This window comes from Gymnoscopelus braueri (assembly GCF_963280865.1).
Source record: "Gymnoscopelus braueri genome assembly, chromosome: 6".
Classification (NCBI taxonomy): Eukaryota; Metazoa; Chordata; class Actinopteri; order Myctophiformes; family Myctophidae; genus Gymnoscopelus; species Gymnoscopelus braueri.
Genome location: NC_137607.1, coordinates 53,040,718 through 53,064,716, shown reverse-complemented (window position 1 = coordinate 53,064,716; position 23,999 = coordinate 53,040,718). Strand labels below are relative to the sequence as shown.

At 43.4% G+C, this 23,999-nt stretch overlaps 1 protein-coding gene across 1 annotated transcript in view; it reads right to left on the bottom strand.

Moving 5' to 3' along the window:
* Positions 1-23,999, bottom strand: part of unc13a (unc-13 homolog A (C. elegans)) — a gene marked incomplete at both ends in the record, with an annotated part of 82,680 nt that overhangs the window by 16,906 nt on the left and 41,775 nt on the right. The window contains 16 exons of the mRNA XM_080430642.1: positions 1,173-1,296; positions 1,667-1,813; positions 3,868-3,956; positions 6,294-6,371; positions 7,342-7,419; positions 7,629-7,772; positions 10,580-10,676; positions 11,049-11,175; positions 11,849-11,934; positions 12,270-12,403; positions 13,489-13,623; positions 13,911-14,000; positions 15,053-15,121; positions 15,643-15,796; positions 16,677-16,840; positions 22,785-22,900. Coding sequence (XP_080286768.1) covers positions 1,173-1,296; positions 1,667-1,813; positions 3,868-3,956; positions 6,294-6,371; positions 7,342-7,419; positions 7,629-7,772; positions 10,580-10,676; positions 11,049-11,175; positions 11,849-11,934; positions 12,270-12,403; positions 13,489-13,623; positions 13,911-14,000; positions 15,053-15,121; positions 15,643-15,796; positions 16,677-16,840; positions 22,785-22,900 — 1,832 coding nt within the window. The remainder of the gene's footprint in view (positions 1-1,172; positions 1,297-1,666; positions 1,814-3,867; positions 3,957-6,293; positions 6,372-7,341; positions 7,420-7,628; positions 7,773-10,579; positions 10,677-11,048; positions 11,176-11,848; positions 11,935-12,269; positions 12,404-13,488; positions 13,624-13,910; positions 14,001-15,052; positions 15,122-15,642; positions 15,797-16,676; positions 16,841-22,784; positions 22,901-23,999) is intronic.

The window sequence follows — 23,999 nt, the reverse complement described above, 5'->3', positions numbered from 1 at the left end:
ATGTTGGAGAGCAGCATGAGCTGGGGTTCAAATGAAATGGTGCACTCCTTTTTTTCCCTCCTCTTTCTGTCGAAATTAGAAGGATTTCACCTGGATTTCTGCTCGATCAACGGACACGTATTATAGCTAGGCGGTAACACTGTGGCAGAGTCGTGTCAATTTGATGACAACGCTGTGCACATTTCCTCAGACATCTCTCAAAAGGAGGAGGCCATCTTGAATTTCAATACACACAAAATGTCTGCCTTTTCATTTCCTTCCCCCCCTCCTCCATCTCTCCATGCTTTTCTTTGATGCCGCGCTGGCAGTTGGATGTGAGTGTAAACGCTCTGTGTGTGTGTGTGTGTGTGTGTGTGTGTGTGTGTGTGTGTGTGTGTGTGTGTGTGTGTGTGTGTGTGTGTGTGTGTGTGCGTGTGTGTGTGTGTGTGTGACATGGTTTCCTGCTAACTAATGCTGTGGTTGTCATCAGCAGCACAGATGAAATATTCATCCTGTCTCTTTACTTCATGTAGTGCAGCACAGCAATTCTCTGCTCACTAAAAATAAACCGCAAATCCATCCTGAGTCACAACCCATCCTCAGGCTCTGAGTATTTATACATGTGTGTGAGGGTTAATTCTACTCATTAATATCTACGTATATTGAATATACATATATATATATATATATATTTTTTTTTTCTTTTTAAATAATGATCAAAGAAAGCTCATTACACCTTTACATGCAACAAGCCTTCTTTGACAACCTGACACTCAGTCCCTATAGTGACACACAAATATACAGGCCTCGGATATGTTTGTGGACAAATAGTCCATAAATGTGCCATTAGTGGTTTGGCCTTTCAAAGAAAAAGGCCAAACAGCTGCAATTCTCGTTGTGTTCTCTGCTGTGGCAGGTATAGCCTGTTCATGAAATGTCAACTTTTGTGTGAGTGTGTGAGTGTGTGTGTGTGTGTGTGTGTGTGTGTGTGTGTGTGTGTGTGTGTGTGTGTGTGTGTGTGTGTGTGTGTGTGTGTGTGTGTGTGTGTGTGTGTATGTGTGTGTGTGTGTGTGTGTGTGTGTGTGTGTGTGTGTGTGTGTGTGCGTGTGTGCGTGCGTGCGTGCCTGCCTGCCTGTATATTTTACACGTGTACTAATGCACACGTGTTCATTCATACGACAAGGCGCTCTCACCGTTTGATCCGTGAGTGGGGGCAGAACAATGGTCTTCTCCATGGTGTTCATCACCAACTTCCACAGCTCTTTCAGCACGCGCTTCAGCACCGTCTTCTCACAGATCTTTGCAAACAGTGTCAGGCTGGCAGAGGGGAGGAAAGGGGGGGGGCAATGAATAATTAGCAACAGACACGGGCACTGTTCTGCTGCCAAGAGAAGACTACAACAGCAAAATGTAGATACTGAGGATGCAGAGCGAGCTGGAAGAAATAAGAGGGGCGAACATGAAAGAGAGAGAGAAAGGGAGAGAGAGGAAGAGAGAGAGAGAGAGAGAGAGAGAGAGAGAGAGAGAGAGAGAGAGAGAGAGAGAGAGAGAGAGAGAGAGAGAGAGAGAGAGAGAGAGAGAGACAGACAAATACGAGAAATGTACTATAAAGTCCCTCGTGCATAGAAAGCGATGCCAGAAAGCAGAGCCCAGAAAAACGCTCAGTTAAAATGGCAGATGGCCTCACTTGCTGTCCAGGAACTCCATGATGGGCTGCAGGACATTGTCGGCGTCCTGGGCCACGCTGCTGGCATTGCCCACGTTGGCGGTGCCCTTCACATGGGCCAAGATGTCGCCCATTTGCTTCACGCTCTCCTCAATGTGAGGTTGGAAACTACGGGGGAACAAAACACAACATGGCACAGTTTAGTTTGTTGCTGTGGAAGCCAACAACCACCTAAAGCAGAGTTAAATTAACATTGGGGGATTTTACTGTGTAGGTCAGAATGTTTTGTGTTCTCAGTTGTCAGAAGGTGCCAGGTTTGGTATAGCCACCATGTTTTTTTGACAGCCACTAGCACTGTGTTAGTATATTATGCTGAGTTGTAAAGTTGCATTTGTTATATTACTACTCTGGAACGATGCAAGTTGGGAACGATGAAAGTTTGGAATGCATGCCACACCCTGTTATGCAATAACCATTGTACCCATTGTCAGAGTACCCGTTTTACCTGTACCTGTGTCCCTTGATGCCCATATAAGGAGATCTCTGTATGTGTCTGTCCTTTTATGCCCATATATGGAGATAAGTATGTCATGATGTCATCAGTATATGCCTAATATATGGGCATAAACTGGGCACATCAGTCGGATCAGCGGTTCTGGACAATCGGCGATTCGAACTGACTTTGCCCCGGGTCCTCGGCAACACAAGTGCCGAGTTTGAAGAGGAATGGTCCGTTGCTTCTTGAGATGTGCGAAGGACAGATAGATAATTTACAGAAGGATAGAAGATGCATGTTAGCCAGGGGTCAGTAGTAGCTCAGGAGATAGAGCGGTCACCTGGGAATTGGACGGCTCCCAATTAAATCACAGCTCCTCCTGGCATTGTGTCAAAGTGTCCTTGAGCCTTAACTGCTCCCTGGGTGCTGCCCACTGCTCCTAACAGTTACGTCTGAGCTATACTTAGCTGCGCGCTGGTGTCACACACCAATAATAGCTGATTGACAAGCACAACGCGTCACAGCTAGGCTTAACGGTGCATGACATGATGCACAGCCAAGTATAGAGTACCGATGTCCTGACGTCACTTGTTCATCCCGGAGAATAACATTGGGTCATATTAGAATCGTCTCATATAAGAATTGTGGTCCAAAAATAAACAAACTGTCTCGGCGATATTGTCAGGGAGGTGGCTCTGTATCGTTTATGATAGTCAGTCACTCATATTTGATACAGTCTGTTTCTGGCAAAAAATTAACTAATTCGGCGGAGCGTTTTCTCGTCTAGTCTAGTCAATTCGCCGGGATCATTTGTTTATTTTTGGAACACATTTCTTATTTGACGCGATATTAAAGACGTCTATGGGAATTCAGAATGGGGGGCGGGGGGGACCACGACCCAGGTAGGATGCGTAAATTACGTCAGACTTCGGTGCTCTATAGAAGCAGACATTAGGGTGGCTTAAATGCAGAGGGTGAATTCCAGGTGGGTCCAAATGTTCTTGCCCGATGAAACTTTCCCTTTTGTGTTATGAGGCTTCTAAAATGGCTCAGCTGTTGCCTTGCTCATCTGCAAAATAAATTATTACTTTTTTCACTTGAAGACGGAGTGCTCAGTATTCTTTCCCTACAGTCTGCCTCACCACAAGCAGAACTTTGGGTTCCTTTGCATCTATTCCTATACCTGTTCCACTGAAGAGCACCTGTTTTGAGCTGATTGAACCCAGGCAGCGCTACCTTTTGTTTTGTTTTAAGCTTCTAAAATGGATGTCATGATTTGAGTTAGTATATACCTACAGTGCTTTGGACTCCTAATGTGTTATTTCTCTGGCTCTGTACCATTGTGCAAACAAAGTGTTCTCAGGAATTAATTAAAATGGCAGAAAGAGGTGACAGGGAGCTATTAAGGGAGCTGGGGCTCCATATCTTTTTATATGGTTTTGTTATTGGCAGTACAGTGGAACCACAGAGAGAGGAAAGAATGTGGGAAGAGATTTATTTCTGTGAAGCATAAGTCAAAGGAGGTCTCCATCTGCTGACCACTAATGACCATTCATCTCCTCACATACTGTAGTGTGGGGAAGGCCCAGCCAAGAATCTGTTTTTTGTGTGTGTGTGTGTGTGTGTGTGTGTGTGTGTGTGTGTGTGTGTGTGTGTGTGTGTGTGTGTGTGTGTGTGTGTGTGTGTGTGTGTGTGTGTGTGTGTGTGTGTGTGTGTGTGTGTGTACCTGACAGCAAAGACCCTGCTGAGATCATCCATGACGTTGTTGAGTTTAACCTGCAGGCCCTTCAGGATGTCACTGGCCTCCACACACAGCTGAAGCACACACACGTTTAACACAGTTAAGTTTGTCTGGCAGAGCACACAAGCAGAGGGACTGCTCTCACTGCACTCACACCAAAAGTGATTCTATCGCTGTGTGTCGTAGGGCATTCACGAATAGTGATTTTTAGCATTCGACTTATAAGTATTCGAATATTCGATTAATCGATAAAAAAAAAAAAAAAGTTTTGGCCAATGGCATTGACGACTCGACTCAAGGAATGCGCGTCGACATCAGGCTCCTCGCCCGACGCGCCGACTTTTAGGGGACAGCCCTAGGCACAACCTCACATACAGTATGAAATGATTTGACAACAATCAACCATGAATGGATTAGGAAAACTACCAACACCAGAGCTCACAGCTGCGTGTCTGCTGTAGAAAAGCCACTGAAAAAAGGTGGCCGAATATTCGATTATTCTGTTAATGCCCTGTCGTCAAAACCTAAAAAGCGACAAGATTACTTGTCGTTGCATCCAGCATTATTTTTGAGTAAGTAGTAAGCAGCTTGTGTGGAAGCGATCTATTACATACTTATTTAGTTCAACCAAAAAATAAATATTCTGATAGGCGAGAAATCAACCATTCTGTTGTGCCATATTGATTTAATTCACATTAAGCACGCAGTGTAGGAGTATATCATTTGAATATTCCCGCTGTCAAAGTGTATAGGGCAGGCTACAATGCATGTTGAGTTCTATATCCTTTACCATGATCCTATCTGAACCCAGCACCCCAACAGGTGATGTGCATATTCATATAAGCCAGTGCAGACGTGTCTGTCTCTGGTGGTTCTCAAGTACGCTACAATGGTAGTTTCTCTGTAAATTATCTATATTTCACCTATATGCTGCTGAGGACTCCTTGCTGTGCAACATTTCTGTCTCATTATGAACTTATGAACTGACTATGATTTTTTATTATTTTTATTATTGTAGTATTTTAATATTCTATTTTTAAACTAGGAGTATTTAGATTATAGTAAGCCAGTGGAAACGGAATTTCGTTCAATTATGCATTTCATGTATTGTTGAATGACAATAAAGCTATCTATCCATCATCTATAGTGCAACCAAAAATAGCTTCTGTTCTGATAACATTTTAGGCGAGAAATGAGCCATGTATTAACACATTGACTGCCAGAGTTTATTCATAATGTACTCACCCCTGTGACACACACAGTGTTTTTTTTTGTTGTTATTTTGTAATTTTTCATTCAAATAGTTTGTCTGGCTGCGGTTTTAAACAGATACGACAGATCGACCAGCAGAGAGCAGCAGATTGACACCTCGATCACTCGCTGACTCGCTCGACCCCCCCCAAACAGGCTCAAACAGTCCATACGTCATAACCGGATGTGACGTTTTCGCAGATCGGCGATCGGCCTTCAGTTCGATGTGATACACGACGACGATGGCTGTTCGTCATCCAGACTAAAGAAAATAGAACTAGAGCTCTCCGTTAGTTTTTTATACCGTGTGAAAAACCGTGTTTTTCCCTATTCTCGCCTAAAATTCCTAAAAAAGGCCTTCCGAGAACCGGAAACGGAATCTGCGTCATGAATCCGGAACCCGTGAGTGTGATGTAAACAGAAAACGAAACTGATGATGAAAAATTCACAGAACACCACGATCACAGATTAAACAATGAAAATTCCAAAGAACGCATATATGCGATCTTCAGAATTGCGGCAATCAAGCGATGGATTTGAAAAACGCATATATGCGATCTAGGCAATCAATGTGTTAAATACATGGCCCAAAAATGCAAATTTTGCCCAATATTGATTGATTTCACACTTGCAACAGGTAGATTGACATTTAGTAAACACAATCCGGGAGCTGCTCAACTAATAGTACAGTATGATTAAATAAAAAAGAGAGAAAAACTCAATTCAAGCCACCGTTAACCATTCCCATGTGCTATTAAACCCCGTCCTTTTCTTTTACACAGTATGAGCAACATTTGTGACTCAGCAGCAATGTACTGTAGCTGGCTGGACACGCTTGGCTGTTTTGTAGCTCTTGTCACAGCAGCTACTGTAGTTTGAACGCAGCATGAGAAAGCACAAAGACACAGAACCAGGTCACAGAGGCAAGCAGGAACACACAGTCGCAGTCACACACACACACACACACACACACACACACACACACACACACACACACACACACACACACACACACACACACACACACACACACACACACACACACACACACACACACACACACACCCCCCCACACACACACACACACACACACACACACACACACACACACACACAGTGTGCTGTACAGACGTCAGAGGGGACAGAGGTGAGTCACTCACATCTTTTCCTCCCATGGCCTCAAACATCTTCTCCAACTGGACCCTCAGCTGTTGAATGTTGTTGATCAGAATGCACGGCTGGAGACGAGAGGACACAATCAATATGACACCGTCATGTCGTGACAACGTGTCATTCAGGGCTTTAGTTCCAACCAGTGGTGGAAAGTAACCAAGAACATTTACTCAAGTGCTGTACTTAAGTACAATTTTGAGTTATTTGTACTTTACTTGAGTATTTCCAATTTCCAATGCTTTTGCTTGTACTCCATTACATCTCAGAGGCATTTTTTTTTACTTTTACACCACTACAATTATTTGAAATCTTTAAAAGATTTTTATACATTTGAAAACTGGAAATGGGATATTCTGCATCATGAGTACTTTCTACTTTTGGTACTTAAAGGTATCATGACATTCATTTTCACTTTTTTTATTTTCAATGTTTTATTTGGGGTTTTATGACCTCAATTACACCCAAAAAACCTGAACTTAGAACATTCAGTGGATTTTCTGTGGTCTGGGGTTTTCTGAATAATTAGGCTGAAAAGTAATCTGAGCTTGGCCCTTCGACAGTGAGGTCACAGTCGATTAATCCCGCCCACTCTCCTCCTCGCCCCTCCCCTCCCCTATCCTTTCCTTTGGGGGGGGCGGAGCAAAGGCGATGATTGACAGGCAAAATCCCTCACCAGCGACACCCGCAGGCAAAGATTTCTTTTTTCATTGCAGTTGAAAAGGCTTTAGAAATGTGAGAGAAAAACACCTGCCATTGATCACTGGAATGGAATTTTCACTTAAAACTTTTTGTACACTTTTGAAGGACCAGGACAAAGACTTTGAATGTGGTGTAAAAGTGAATGTCATGAAAGCTTTAAAGTCCATTTTGATACTAACTTTTGCCCTTTTACTCAAGTAATTTTTTTATTCCGGACGTTTACTTGTAACAGAGTATTTCTACATTGCAGTATTGATACTTTTACTTAAGTAAAACATTTGAATACTTTTTCCACCACTGGTTCCAACACATGGGGTTATGCTTTTGGCCACTCACCACTTTCTCCATGGTGACGTAGTTGGCGAAACACTTGGAGATGATGTCGGCGTAGGACTCAAGCACATTGCTGATGGTCTGGAGAGAGAAGGATGGAAACACTACAATCAATACACAATCATTAATAGTTACCTTAAATAACAATAGAAATATAAGGCGTTTACTAAATGGCTGTGAAAATCTGAATGAAAAACCTCTATGAGAGATTGTGTTCTACAATTTCCCATTATTCAATATCTGAACGTGTGACTAAAATAACTTGATTGATTGAAATGATCTTAATGTACCTTGGCGAAGCGTTTCATGTAGTGCCCTACGATCTGTGGGTCGGGACACTCCAGCTTCCTGATGATCTCGAAGCTCTGGTTGAGCTGGGAGAACACGTCCACCACGGAACAGGAGAACAGAGCGTGCTCCGACGTCACCTGGAACTGTGGGCCAGGACACAGGACACAGATGTTGACGAGAATGGGGGTAAAGTGTAGGGGGGAACAGAGAAAGACATTTGTTTTGATAGCACGCAAAAGAAGCCTGGGTGCATTGCAAGGCACGATCAGTCAGAACCTTGTACACAACTGAGAATTGATTAGATCGATTTGTCCGACGTGTTGCACATTTTTGTGTGGGCCCCCAAACAAAAGCAGAAAACGCAAAAAGAGGCAAGCATCTGCATCAAAATGGGCCAAAAAGAAGAACTAAAAGCTGCATGCAAGCGCTTAAAAAAAAAGGGTGTGGTCGATATAGGTGGAGAAGAAAGACTGGCTGATGAGGCAGAGATAAATTAAGATGACAGCCAGTCACAAGGTGTGACACTCAGCTACCCAAGGCTGCATACTGTAGCATGAGCATAAGAAAGGCCCATTAAACCACCTGCCCACTGTGTCATGGCACCCCTGAGTCACCCATGGCACCCCTGAGTCACCCATGGCACCCCTGAGTCACCCAGACAGCCAGCGAGTGGCAGGTGGGATCCCTTTTTGTAATTGGCTGGCGGTTAGTCTCTGATCCCTAATTGGCAAGAGGTCAGTCTGAAGCAATGTAGCTGTTCTTCCAGGGACGTCTGCGTAATGAGGTGAGGGAAGCTACTCCTTTGGTTAAAACGTAATATTGTGCCGTCAAAAAGCTATGTCTACTTCACAAACATACATGCCTCAATCTTGGCTCGTCACACTTTCACAACGTCTTTATCCCACAAAAGACATGTCTGAAATATGCTCTTCACCGAGGCATTCTCTCAGTTTTGAGCCCAGGGGCCGAAATTATAACCGTTATGTACGCACAACACCGACTTTAGAAGATATGCATGCATGCCACTTCCCACACAAAAGTTGAGCTATATAAAAACAAACTTGACGGGAAACTGTGTTCACCTGAACTGAAACCTTGACCCATGCATATGAACATATTGTACACGTGTGAATTAGCGACACCGATGGCAATGTAGTTAAATAAAGCCGAATGTTGTAATGGCCGTTCTGACAAATACATTTCACTCCATATCAACTTACAGCCTTCTAATACCTTCATAAGGAACTTCCAGGCATAAACTGTGTTTTGTTTTTTTCTTGTGTGCGTCAGCACCAAATAAATCATAAAACAACCAAACGAACATACCATACCACTTGAGAGCTACAACAATGAACCTACATACTGTCTAATTATAACCAAATACTTCCACCCCTCAAACACGCTCTCAGGAAATACATCCCATTATTGGTCCCCAGGGCCAACACAGAGTTAGGTAAAACAGCTTTCAGTTTTTGCGCTCCTTTCACTTGGAATGAACTACAATGCACTTTAAAAGTGGATTCCATGGTCTCACTCAGTCAATTAAAAAACTTGCTCGCTAATCTTGTTGTTTTAAATTGTCACTGTTTTAATTAAGCTGTCTTTATTACTGTTTTATTCTCAGTTTTTTGCTGTTTTCACATACATAACTTGTTTTATCCTGTTGTTTTTATTTCATTATTATTACACTGTTGAATTATGCTTTCTGTAATCTCGGCATCATTGAAAATGAGGGCTCTGCTGCCCTCAATGTATTCCCGAGAAAATAAATAAAGGTTGAATGAATAACAAGGATGAATAGATGGGGTGCTGTTCTAGGCTACAAGAAGGCATTGAAGAGAACATTAGCAAATAAGACTTGTGGCCAGAACATAACACTGAATACACAACACACTGCTGTGTGCACAGTGCATAACCTCATGCACCTCAGGCAGCACCAAGGTGAAAATGAACAGCGACAATGTTGACCAAACAGATATGAAAGCAGCTAATTATGTGCATCATACAAATTAACATACAGCAAATGCACACAGATGTGCACACAATTATAACACAACACTGTTGGTGGTAAGGGTTATGTAAGGAGACTGACTCATGGTGGCGGCCAGCGTTTGTGTTGAATCTCCTCTGGATATTATCCATTAGTGCACTTGCACTAATGAGAATTCTCTTTTACAGCCTACTGTACTGTAGGTCAGCTGCACTAATTGGGCCTTTTTGTCCAACTCTCCATTATAAATTATATTTTATTAAAGACTGATAAACGTTGGTACAATAGGTTACCATGCACTGTAGCAGTGTAGGGAACAGACTTCAGAATGGAGCTGTGTGATGGCTGGCTTCTTGGCAAGTTAATACTTATTATAGAAGTAGTACAGCAATTCTGTTGGCTTTTTAACCGTACTGTACGTCTATAAGTCTATGCATATCACTGATATATAGCTCTTGTTGTTTTAACTACTGCATCATGCTGGTTTTGGTTGTAGAGCATCACTAGGCTGTTCAGATTTGCAATAACTGATTTATAATGGGAGAATTACATGCAGGTTCTCCCTGCATCCATCTCTCTCCCAGTCTCCCGGTTTTATAAATCGGATTATTTTTAACATTACCTTTTGTTTTGTGTGCTTATCGACTCTGTCGGATGGAAACCTCATTATGTCCAAAACTGTTACTTTTCAGGATTCAAATTCAAAAACTGCAAAAGTAGTAGATCTACAGTATAAGCTATACGAGCTTGCGGATCTGCTACTTTTGATGCTTTCGTGTGGAGCTGTAGTATGATCAAGTAGGGCGTTAATTTACGAAAAAACACAAACAGTTTAAATATGGAGATAAGAGGTTTCTGCCCGACAGCAACGATATTCTGCACAGTTTTATAAATGAGGCCCCAGTGGCTCCCGAGCAGTAAAGAGGAGTTAAAGAGGAGAGAAAAGCAGAAACACTTTACCCCATCTTTTTTGTCTCTCTCCAGAGCGCCGTGCAGAAAGTCTCGAGACACTTCTTCATTCTCATCCAACCACTGAATGACGAATGGCTCGAACCACCTATAAGAGAGAAGCAGAGCTTTTGCTTATAATCATATTTCATCATCATATGTATCTACATATTATTATTATAATATTATTGTAAATCTACTGAATGTTCAAAGTGAAATCTGGAGTGATTGAAGTTCAATGTTGTTTACACTCTCTGGCGCAACAAACCAAAAACACGATTGTGTCAAAGGTTGTGTCTAACCTAGACACAGGATCCAAATGACTCAATAGAAGACCAGGGAGACCAAATACAACCACCCCAATTGTATGAGACAAAATAAAATGTTAACCACTAAAGAAAGTACATAATACCACTTTAAGAAAGTCTCCCCTGTTTTTAAACAAATTGAACCCTGGCTATTATGGACATAGACAACTCACGCGGGGTATTCAGGTACTCTGCTCTTGAAGAAGGGCAGATCTTTGCAGTACTCGTTGTACAGCCACTTGACTTTGAAGTGAAGATTCATGTAATCGGCACTCTTGCACAGGCGGTTCTTTTCATGCTCTGAGAGCGTGGAGAAATACAACAAAATGAGAGACAGATGATTGATGATGATTATTCCGGGTGTTTAAGCTATTTTAGCCCATTCACAATCACTTTACATACTGCATGTATTTAGAAGCATTAAGGCGGTTACACACCGGCGAATATGCCAATATACGCAAAATTCGGACTCGTTCCAAATAATTTAAAGACGCTTTTTCGCTTCGCTTTTTCGCTCCATGTAAGCTTGCATTGACTTTATAAGGTTTAAAAAAAAACGTATTATTCGCATGAAAAAAATCGCCCCGGTGTGTAAGGACCTTGAACCTCAAATGAAACCTGCATGCAACCTCTTTGTCTTGTTGAATTATGTATATCGTCATCATTAGCCTGACGAATCTGCCAGTGCAAAAAAATGGCAGATTTGGTATGGCCCTGCTTGGTTGCGATTGGATTTCCCTGCCCTCGAAGTTGTGGGGCACCAATCAGGGCCCAGTATGCAAATGTGGGGCGGGTTTTTCACCAAAGGCATTTTTTTAATGCACTCCTTGGAAATGCAGGTTCCACATAGAGATTCCAGACTAATATCTACGCAGTGATATTAGTCTAACCATGCCAGGCTACGTCATCATAGTAGTCGAGTGCAGGCTTGGTCAATATTGAGGCAGTATACGTATAATTAACTTATGCTTACCCTCCATCGCGTACTTCATGTCCTGAGCAAACAGGTTCCACATCACCTCAGCACTGATTTTACCCACGTTAAGCTCCTGGGGAAATCTTAATGGAGAAGAAAAGGGCAAAGGTATAATGGAGGGGTAAGAGGGGTATTACAATTTGAAAATGCATTTAAGGGAGATCGCTAGGGTGAAAAGTGAAGAAGAGTGAGATAGAGAGGTTTTGATTGTGAGAGTGAACGAGACAGAAAGACAAAGGTGAGATTAACCACTTGAAGCCAAAAATAGCGATCTACGACGCGTTGTGAGCTTGAAGATCAGCTATTTTTGGCCAAGAGATTTGGTGCGGACAGAAAAATGCCAACTGAGGTCATAGAGAGGCTTTAAGTGGTTAATGGGAGAGAGACAGAGAGACAAAGACAACCTAGAGAGACATACTGGTTGAGGCAGGGCGTGTACGAGTTCTTGTCCTCTTCTATGATGGAGACGATGAGGGTGATGAGTTTGGACCAGAAGTCCAGGTTCTTGATGCTGGGTCCCTGCTCCTCTGGAGGGACAGCCCCCTGCTTGGCCTGTGAAGACACCATCACCACCAGAGTACCAGTCACCAGACGTCCCGCTTTGGCCGGGATTGCCCCGGTTTCAATGTGGGTGCAGGGTTGCCAGATCTGCTTATTATAATTTCCCCGCAAGATTTTATTTGAAAATAGCCGATCTACAAGCTCACAACGCGTCGCATCGCGACGCGTTGTGAGCTTGTAGATCTGCTATTTTCAAATAGCTGATGTATATGTTAAAGTGCTCATGTGGCCCATAGTCGCTTCTTTTGGGCTGGTTTTCCTAGGCCTGGTTGCTTGTTTCTATCACAGAATCTGGCAACACTGTGTGGGTGTTCCGAGTCTCGACAAATTTCTCTAAAACACTAAAATGTTCCGGTTTTGCATTCACTTCCATAATTGACAATTAAAATTATAACACTTGAGTGCTGCTTACATACGTATTTATCATGTTCAGTTCTGTTCTGTCGGGTGCAGTCACGAGCTAAAATAACTGTCCAAGCTCACAACTTAAGTGGACATATGGTACAATACTCCACATCCTCAACTCCCTCAAAGTGAAGCGCATTGCATTTGTCTTGAAACACTTTGAGCATCAGCTTGTATGTGGAGAAATGTGCATTTCAACTATGCCAGTTCAACATAACTCGTGCATATTCAACTCTTGCTGCTCAAACCATATTAAATAGGCTTGCAACTTCAAGTGTTGACAACGGGGAGGGAGGGGGATGGCAAAGCCTAGCACCACAGGGTTTCAAAATGAACAATGATCTGGTGGAAATGTCTACAAAGTAAAGCTGTGCCCCTCAGGAGGAAATGTTTTATTCAAAGTGAAAATTCTCATTTTTAAATTCACAAAGGGAAACTGCTGGTGATTTAATAAGGGTTGGAGAAAAAAAAGAGGTACAGAATCCCTGTCGAAATCCAGGGCAGGCCTGATAAATGGAAGAACTGACAGTACACACACACACACACACACACACACACACACACACACACACACACACACACACACACACACACCCCCACACACACACACACACACACACACACACACACACACACACACACACACACACACACACACACACACATCTTACAGGGTCTGTCTGGTACTCGCGGCTGTAGAGCTCATGGCAGTTGTTGAAGATGTACTCGTAGGTGGAGTTGAGACATGCCTTCACACAGTCCTTCACCACCTGGCTGGCTCTGGGTGGAGACTGCAACTCCTGGACCTGAACAACAGCAGCAAGTCACAAAGAGAGCTTTAATACTAGTTTTGCACGCACGCACCCACGCACGCACACACACACACACACCAGTGTTGATTTCGACAGCAAATTTTGATTTCGTTTTAGTCTTTTGAATAAAATTCCATTTAGTTTTAGTCATATTTTAGTCATCTGAAATGTTTTACTTTGAGTCTAGTTTTAGTCTAAATCTTTGAATCTTTGAGTGAACTGGAAACAGAAAATGCACGGAAGGAGAACAAAGGCGAGAGAGAGAGAGAGAGAGAGTGCACCTTCATTCTGAAGAAGGTGATGCTGGTGAGTAGGTCCACGGTGGATTTGAGGTCCTGCAGCCTCTCAGGACTGCTGGCTGGGAAGTTGTTCTGTAGTCCAACACAGAAAGCAATGTAAGCACATCACCCTTCCCCATTGTGAGATTTTGTTCCTGTATATAAATTTGTATTTCCCTGTGTGTGTGTGTGTGTGTGTGTGTGTGTGTGTGTGTGTGTGTGTGTGTGTGTGTGTGTGTGTGTGTGTGTGTGTGTGTGTGTGTGTGTGTGTGTGTGTGTGTGTGTGCGCGCGCGTACACTAGTGGTTCTCAAAGTGGGGTCTGGGGAGTGGGGACCCCCAGGGGTCCTTGAGGGGGTTCTAGTGGGGTCCCCAGGTAAAATAGTTAATATAGCATCAAAATCAGTTTAGCCACTACTATATACTACGGTATTTGAAAATAGCCGATCTACAAGCTCACAACGACACTTAGGTTGTAGATCGGCTATTTTCAAAAACTCTCCAAAAATGTTAACAACACAAATCTTGTAAGGGGGTCTCTGGCACAAAGTATTTTCAGATGGGGGTCGGCAGCACCACTTTAATTAGCGGTTGCTAGCTCTAACCTTATATCTTAGCTACATGTTTATGCATTTATTTCATATTTACATGTGGATTTAAGCTCTGACATTTATGTCAGACATACTCTAGTATGTGGAGAGTCTAACTGGGCTATTAACTCATTTCAAATAGAAAAAAGTTTTTTGTTTTCCTGAAGAATGGGCACCAGCGAGATGACTGTCTCCCAGACAAAAACAGTCACATATATTTGCACATACAGATTGGGTGTGGGGGTGATCTTTGATCCCACCACTTGCTGTTGGGTGGGTTTGGAACATCGCCTGGCATGTGTTAATGCATGTGTCTGAGGAGCGTGTCTTTCTAATTAACACATCTGCCTGCTCGGTCTTGCTATATCATTACACAAGAAAACAAGGGCAGACAACGAGCGGGGGGGGGGGAAACAGAAAGCAGAGAATGCCGGCATGGAAGGAGAGGAGAAAAAACGAGGGTCTCAGCTGGTCTGCAGCCGCACTGAGATGTCATGCATAATCACTGCACTTCTCTGAGATCAAGGATGAGACAGATAGACGGACAGCCACATTACCCGGTACATAGACAGGTCAATCCTCAGGGAGTTGTGGAGCTGGTCTAGGAGCTTCACGAATCGTTCTTTCTGCAGACACAGAGATACACAAATGACATCAAACCCAGAGAGAAAGAATACACTCAGTGGTGTATTCTTTCTCAAGTACTTGAGTACTGTACTTAAGTAAAAAATAAAAATAGTATCTGTACTTTACTTGAGTGTTGTATTTTTTGATACTTTTTGGCTGATCAACTTTCACTTGTAGTGGAGTAATATTCAAACAGGAGTATCTATACTTTTGACTCAAGTACTCGGGTTGAGTACTTTATCCACCACTGACTACACTGTTACACAGCAGAATCATCAGTGTAAAATACCCAGTAAGATCTTGTTTTCGGAGGATGGAGGACATGTGGAAATAATTGAGGCTACAGAAAGTTGAAGGATCAAATCATCTATACAATACGATTGATACAATCGTATACGATCGATACAACAATTTCACAACTAAACCGGTCATGTTACTGGTTGTAAGATCTGTGGCATTTTTAGGGGGTTTCATTTGTTTCTGTTCTCTGTCAGCGAGAGGCCGAGAGAGAGTGACTCACCCCGAAGTTGGACGCGGCAAAGCGGTCAGAGGCAGACACGTTGTTGGTTGCTTGAGTGGTGTGGGCGTAGTAGGCATTAATGTTGGCCAGCAGGGTACTCATTACCGCCGGCACACCCGGACACATGTACTTAGATGACAGGCAGGCAAAGTGGCTGGAAGAAGAAAGGTACACGATTGCAAACGGAAATGCAGATAAATTACAAGAAGGGAACACACAAACATGAACACACAGGCCAAAGACACAAAGGCACAAAGGCTTAGACACGATGAATAAGCATAATTATCGTCTCTGTCGGGTGCAAATCTCATATGCCCAAAACCTTTTTTAGGAAATGGAACAACATTTTTCAGAAATGGTGAAAATAGCCGATCTACAATCTGAGCTTTGAGATCTGATATTTTTACTACTTAAGCTTGACACTCTTGTAAAGCAAAGTAGGGCATTAAGTGATACACATACATATATACATATATACATATACACATACTCGCACACTCACTCACACTCATATGCGCCGATTTATGCTCATGCTCACGGGTGCTAAACCCCAACCCATCCTCGACATCTTGTTTGAATACAGAAGCACTACATCTGCAGTTCAGGGATAATGATGCTGATAATGATAATGATCCATGACTTCAAAGTATTGCTGTCGGTACATTACTTCTGGTGTTTGGAAGGTGTGTTAGCGCTGCCGGCACCAGGGTCTTGCTGCCGGCACCAGGGTCTTGCTGGCAGCGGCGAAATGCAGTGCAGGATTAAAGGAAGGGCTTTAGGTGCTGAAGCACAGGGCACCAACCTTGGGTGCCCTGTAGTAATATCAAGGGCACTTTCTAACGGGTGCTCGGCATTTCTCAGAGGTGCTCGGGCAACGAAGAACCCGCAGGATCGGCGTCTCTGCTCACTCTCTCTCTCTCTCTCTCTCTCTTTCTCTCTCTCTCTCTCTCTCTCTCTCTCTCTCTTTCTCTCTATCTCTCTCTTAAAGCTTAAGATCTGGTGTTTTGGTCGGTGTTGGCAAAAAAATAACTTACGTCATGGCCTGGTAGATGGACTCCACTCCATATCGCATGGCAAACTCGTCCACAATCTCCTGGGGAGTCTCCTCAAAGTAGACCTTCCACGCATCGTCCCCCTTGGCATCAGGGATCTTCACCACACCACCGGTCTGGATGTCTGTCACGTAATGGAATAGGTTCTACACAAAGGAGAGCCCAAAGGGTGTGGACAGAGAGGGGGGGGGGGATAACAGAGGTGTACAGGTAACTGACAAAAAGACACAAAGACTAAACCCCAGCATCCGTATTGTGGGGAAAGCTTTTGCAGAAAATAGCAGATCTACAAGCTCACAACGCGTCGCAGCAAAAGCTTTCCCCACAATAACAGAAAATTCACTGGTATAGAGCCCTGAGGGACTCTGGTCAACCATATACTGGAATGAAATCCCCACTGATGTCAGGACAGCAGAGTCACTGCCCATCTTTCTCCGCAGGCTGAAAACCCACCTCTTCAGGAAACATTACCCTTCCTCTTCACCCTGCCTACTTGTTGTAAACTAGTTATGCAAGCTCTTGTTTTATTGTTTTATTGGATCTAGTTTATTCGATACACTTATTTGTTTTAGCTCTTGCTCATTTGATTTTCCTATTCGTCTCATCTGTTTAAGAAAGTAGGTAGCTGATATATTGCACTTTTACCTTAGCGCTAGGTATACTCTTGGTTGCTTGTTTTTGCAGGAAATGCACTTAAGACTTCTGGTGATTAGTAGTTTCGTTCCCTACCTATGTTGACTGCACTTATTGTAAGTGGCTTTGGATAAAAGCGTCTGCTAAATGACTGTAAAGTAATGTAATGTAATGTAGTGTTTAAGTGGTTAAGGTCCAGACAGACGGGGAGCTTTTATCTTGTGTGAATAATTCACATTAATTTAAACTGCTGTTTGTGTTATGAGTACATGCACGCTGAGTGCTATTTTAACGAGGCAATGATGCAATCGAAACGAAGTCAAATTGTCAGCGCGAATAAAATTATCAACCTGTAGGGCAGGCTACTAATGGAGGCATTACCAAAATAAAAAGTTTGATGTGAAATAATCGTGACGCATTTTCGCACCTTTAGACACAACGTCACATAGCAGCTGTTTTGTTCTACTCAGGCATGCTGCTCTAATGTCACACTGAACCTCAGTATGAAGTGGAAGAGCAAAATGGCGAGTCGAAGAAGAGATAAAGAAAGTGGTTTATATATATGAGAGATACAGTAAAAGCAGCCAAACGAGTCAAGAAGCAGAGGTTGAAGTAGTAGGATTTAAAGACTATAATGGACAGAGTGAAGGGATAATAAAAGATTGGTCTGCTCTTAGGTTATTATGTCAAAGGACAGCCTGCCCCAGCGCGTCTGATATCTGGTCTAGAGGGGCGGATTCAAAATCTCCGGAGAAAACATCCATGGGCTCCCATTGGTTCACCGATCTGTGCGCCCGCCCCCGCCCCGCGGCCCTCCTCCTCCCCCAATGTGCAGCATTGATAGCGCTGACGTCACAACATTTGGAGCGACGCCCATTGCACTCTGTTTGGTTGGGGAAATATAAGGTTGACTCCCATTTCCTATGCCATGAATGTGAACAGCTTGGTCCAGGCTCTTATTTTTGAGCAAAACGCGAAGGAAAATAAAAGCCTGGAGATCGAGTCAAAGCATGAATGAGCACTACATGATTGCAGTGCACGCGTGTGTGCGTGCGTGCGTGCATGTGTTTAATAGGTGAGCTCTCTTTTCAATCAGTCAACTAATTAATTTAGTTAGTGAAATATTGTTTCACTCATTCACTTATTAACTCTTTGACCAAGTGGAGCTTACTATGTAACCGTGCTCGGGTTGTGAGTGTGTGTGTCTGTGTGCAGCCGCGCTCTCATTGGCTCGCGCCCCCATGTGACTCACGTGCGTGCACTGCCTGTGTGCAGCCGCCAGAGTGCGCCAGAGTGCAGGAATTTAGACAATGCTCTGATTAAAATGCACAACAGGAATTTAGACAATGCTCTGATTAAAATGCACAACAGCCTGCAAAACACACACACACACACACACACACACACACACACACACACACACACACACACACACACACACACACACACACACACACACACACACACACACACACACACACACACACACACACACACACACACACAATGTCAATGTTCTCTCCCCATCACGGTGAAATAACACGGATTACAAGTCCGTAAATACACAATATTTTCGAGCTGCGTTCGCTTCCAGCGTTCGCTCGTCTTACTTGTTGTTTAATCTCTGATCACGCTATTCTGCAATGTTTCACTCTAGATTTCAGGTTCCACTTACTTCACCCACCACTGCATCCGGTTTTATGACGCAAATTCCGTTTCCGGTTTTCTTTTTTTTTCCACGGTCATTTTCGGCCAGAATAGGGAAACACACGGTTTTTCACACGGTATAAAAAACGAACGGAGACCTCCCCTTCTATAATCTATGGTCTGGGTGACGAACAGTCATCGCCGTCGTGTATCACATCGTAATTTTCGCCGATCAGAGAATCTGAGACCACGTCACATCCGGTTTGACTGGGTGTGGGGGGGGCGAGTGAGTCAGCGAGCTGATCAAGCTGGCTATTTGCTGCTCTCTAGTGGTGGAACGATCGTATGAGTTCAAAAGCCCAGCTAGACAATCTATATGAAAATTAAATAACAAAATAACAAAACAAAAAAACACGAAAATCGCTGGCACTGGGGGAGTACTTTATGAAAATACTCTGGCAGTCAAAGAGTTAAGGGAAGGGCAAACCATGCACGCATTGCTCTCAATTCTAATCAAAGGTCCAGTTCATGTCAACCCTAGGTATTGTATAAGGCTACAATACATAAAACAATAACAGAGCAATGGACCATAACCATGCGCTGTCTTTGTTTATCTTGAACTGGCTGTGCTACAGGTTTGAAGCAGTATTATGATGCTACTGCTGTATATTTCCATATGGTTGCTTCACAGGTAGCCTACAGACAGGGGAGCGTATTCAAAGAGGTGGCTGTTGGCCCTGAGTGGGGGTTACAATCAGCATTGCCTTTTGTTCTAGCTGGGAGACAGAGGTCTATGCATCTGTCTCCATCCCCTTTCCTGCTTCATACAGGTGCAAATTGAATCAGGGGGCTCGAAGGGTGATCTATTGTTTGTGCCGGGTGGGGGGGCTCACCTTTGAAGCTCACACACCCACATGTACCTTCTCTAGATCTCTCTGTTATATAAACTGTACCGAAATGCATCTTAGTGTGTGTGTGACTCAGCAGCCGGCAGGCTGTTGTGTGGTGTGGTGGGGACCTCAGGGTCCCCATAGGAAGCTGTTTGTACTTATGCAATAAATGGAAGCAACGAAACCTCACTAACTAGTGATGACTCCTTCATTCTACAACCATTCATTCTCATCTCTGGGACAACAAACTTATCTGCAATATGGCGTTGTTGGCAACTACAAAAGCAATAGAAACCTTTAAGTCTGTGGTTTTCAGATACCACATTATGGCGTCAAGTCGGCAGTCGCGTTGGTTTGTTTTTTTGGAGGCGCAAGTCTCCAGGGATACTGAGCCAGGCGTCGAAAGAACGTGCGGCGGGACATCGGGACGACGTGACGACAACTTTTCGAGGATCTACAAGGAGAGGACTTCATGACCAGATCTAGGACGGCTGGACGACTCATCTGGCTGCTCAACATATCTTCTGCGATCGCTAAAGGAGCGCGCTGCGGTGCAGACGGCAGAGCGGAGAAATTGGTGTGTCGAATTTCTTCGTGGCGGGTATATTGTGGGGAGAGGACAGCGGGTGCCGGCAGAGCGGAGGACTTGCGATGATGGGGTTCTTCGTGAAGAGTGTGGTAACACATCTTCAGCGATCGCGAGTGGAGCGCTCTGTTGTAAAAATGCAGCTATCTGTTGACAATCTGGGTACGGCGTTGGAGCACGGCTGGGTGAGAAGATGACATTGAGGGAGGCTGCAATAGAGACATTATCGAACGGGACACTGCGCATATGGGACCTGGGGTTATGTTTTTGTGATAAGGGTGGGTTAAACTATGGGGCTATGGCTGCCATGGGAAGTGATGCGAGGGTATTTTTTTACTTTCTGGTCTCCTGTGTTTAATGTGAGTTTACTTTGTGGGTTATTGTTTCATTGGGGGGTACGCTGCCTTCTTTTTTCCGTGTAGACACTTTCGTGGTAGTTGTCATATATGCTTGATGGTACGGTGTAAAACTTAGGGATAAGAATTAGGCTATCTTTGAGTATATTTTGGTGACTGGGCGAGGGGGACATTGATCTTGGGGGGTGGTGTTATCGCTTGGTGGGCGTGATTCGACTGTGTGCTGTCGGCTTCCACTGGGTGGGGGCTGTGTAATGTTTTATCCTGGAGTTTAAAAGGCTAACAGAGGGATCCTGCACGCTAATTAGTTTTGGGGGTGTCTATTTGATGTAATTCACCGTGTCGCTGTACTGTGTAATCTTGGTTTTTGTATGTGCATTGTTCTGTGTGATGTTGTTTGCTGTTTTAGTTTTCCTGAATGTTAATTTTTTTCCTGGTTGGTGTTCCGGTCGCTTTTCATGGGGGGCGGTTCTTTGTGGTTCTTTTGAAATATACGTGTTTGTGGAAGACGTTTGAAGTCTCCCATGGGGGGTCTGCTGTATATTTCCATATGGTTGCTTCACAGGTAGCCTACAGACAGGGGAGCGTATTCAAAGAGGTGGCTGTTGGCCCTGAGTGGGGGTTACAATCAGCATTGCCTTTTGTTCTAGCTGGGAGACAGAGGTCTATGCATCTGTCTCCATCACCTTTCCTGCTTCATACAGGTGCAAATTGAATCAGGGGGCTCGAAGGGTGATCTATTGTTTGTGCCGGGTGGGGGGGCTCACCTTTGAAGCTCACACACCCACATGTACCTTCTCTAGATCTCTCTGTTATATAAACTGTACCGAAATGCATCTTAGTGTGTGTGTGACTCAGCAGCCGGCAGGCTGTTGTGTGGTGTGGTGGGGACCTCAGGGTCCCCATAGGAAGCTGTTTGTACTTATGCAATAAATGGAAGCAACGAAACCTCACTAACTAGTGATGACTCCTTCATTCTACAACCATTCATTCTCATCTCTGGGACAACAAACTTATCTGCAATATGGCGTTGTTGGCAACTACAAAAGCAATAGAAACCTTTAAGTCTGTGGTTTTCAGATACCACACTACAATTTGACATTACCATGGGCATGGCCCTCTGCCAAAAAAACATTATGCTGCTAGAAGGCATTCTAAGTTAGCTTTGTGAAACAATTGCCCTTTCTCGCAAAAATAACTATACGGCCATTTCTCAGGACACGGTTCAGCAATTTTCATGTTGTACTGAGTAATAGCCCAAGTAATGACTAAATACAAAGCTGTGGTTAGTCTGCATCAATCAGCACATCCGTAGTCAGGGGTAATGGAACTGTGTCTGAGGTAGTAGTTTACTGGAGCAAAGCAAACTTTACGGGGTATTAACCTCTGTTTCATGTGGAATGGCCCCATTATAACAGAGAACAGATATCAGTCAAGTAAATTAACCTGTGTGGCATGGCTCATTAACCCATTAAGGCCTGAGGTTCCGATTCTACAAAATGTAGAAACAGTTTTTTTTTAATATTTATGTTGCTATGTCACTGGCTCTCAAACTTTTTCATGTCAAGGACCTCAAAATGTATATGTATTTGGCCGCGGACCCCCATCTCAAAATATTTTGTTCCAGGGACCCCCAGAAGCAAAGATTTGAGTTACAAATGTTTGCTTTAAAAAATATAATTCAAAGATTTTCCTCAATTTCCTCAATTTTTCAAAAATAGCAGATCTACAAGCTCATAGCGCGGCACTCGGTGCCACGCTATGAGCTTGCATATCTGCTATTTTTGAATAGCCAAAGTGTAAAATAATGCTTTTTAGCTCAAATCTAAAAATGATACAGATGTGTTCCAGATCTTAATGGGTTAAGACATGGCTCATTGGAGATACACATTCGTGGACACACACGCACGCACACACACACAGCCACACACACATCCACCCATACTCCACCCACACTCTCACACAATTAATAACTTACCTCGTGGAGGCAAGTGTACTGAACATGATACGGGGCGACAGTCTCTTCTCCTTTAATCTCAACATTAATGTGCATGCGGATAGCACCCGAAACAGCTGACTTGTCGGTACGCTTGTCTGTAAGGAGCACAGAACACAGTGTCAGTGTTGATTTCGTCGACTAAAACTATGACGAAAAATGTTCGTCGACTACCTTTTTTCACTGACGAAAACTAAAGAAAAACTAAAAACTAAGATACGATGACTGAAACTAAGACTAAATATAGTGACAATTTCGTCAACAAATAAAAACTAGACTAAAATGTTGAGGGACTACTGGAGAAGAGATCCAGTAGAACTAAAAGACAAGTCATTTTATGTTTGGTTGCGCTCGGGGTGTTGCGCTCTGAAAATAGCAGATCTACAAGCTCACAACGCGTCGCAGCGCGACGCGTTGTGAGCTTGTAGATCGGCTATTTTCAGCATGCAAGTGTAAAATCAGCCATCGCCATCAAGGCACCGCCAAAATACATTTTAGTCGACTAAATCAACTGTAGATTTAGTCGACTATAATCTTATGACATTTAGTCGACTAAAACTAAACAAAAACTAAAACATTTCAGATGACTAAAATATGACTAAAACTAAATGGAATTTTATTCAAAAGACTATGACTAAAACTAAATCTAAATTTGCTGTCAAAATCAACACTGGTGAACTGGCACTTCCACTGAAACAATGCTAATAGGAAATGTTAGGTCAGTCAAGTAAGAGTAATGCAAGGTGAACTGTCAGTCAGCTAAATAGTACAGTGGTTCTCAGACTTTTTTAAATTTCAAGGACCCCGGTTTGATGCTCAGACCCCCATTTGATACGATTTTCTATCTCGACTGCAATCTATACTATAAAATTCAAATTCTGAGAGTGTGTTCCCCGCCGGGACCCCAGTTTGAGAACCACGTGATCTAGTACACTGTTTCCTAAACACTGGGTTGGGACCCCTTTGTGGGTCGTGGACCCATTTTTATGGGTCACCAGTAAATATCCATTAAGACATGAAGCCAATTCTACAAATGTCTTCTAAATCCCAACAGTATTCTGAAAAAACGTATGTTTCTATATCAGTGGTTCTCACACTTTTTCATGTCAAGGACCCCCCAAAATTATATGTATTTGGCCGCGGACCCCCATCTCAAAATATTTTGTTCCAGGGACCCCCAGAAGTAAAGATTCGAGT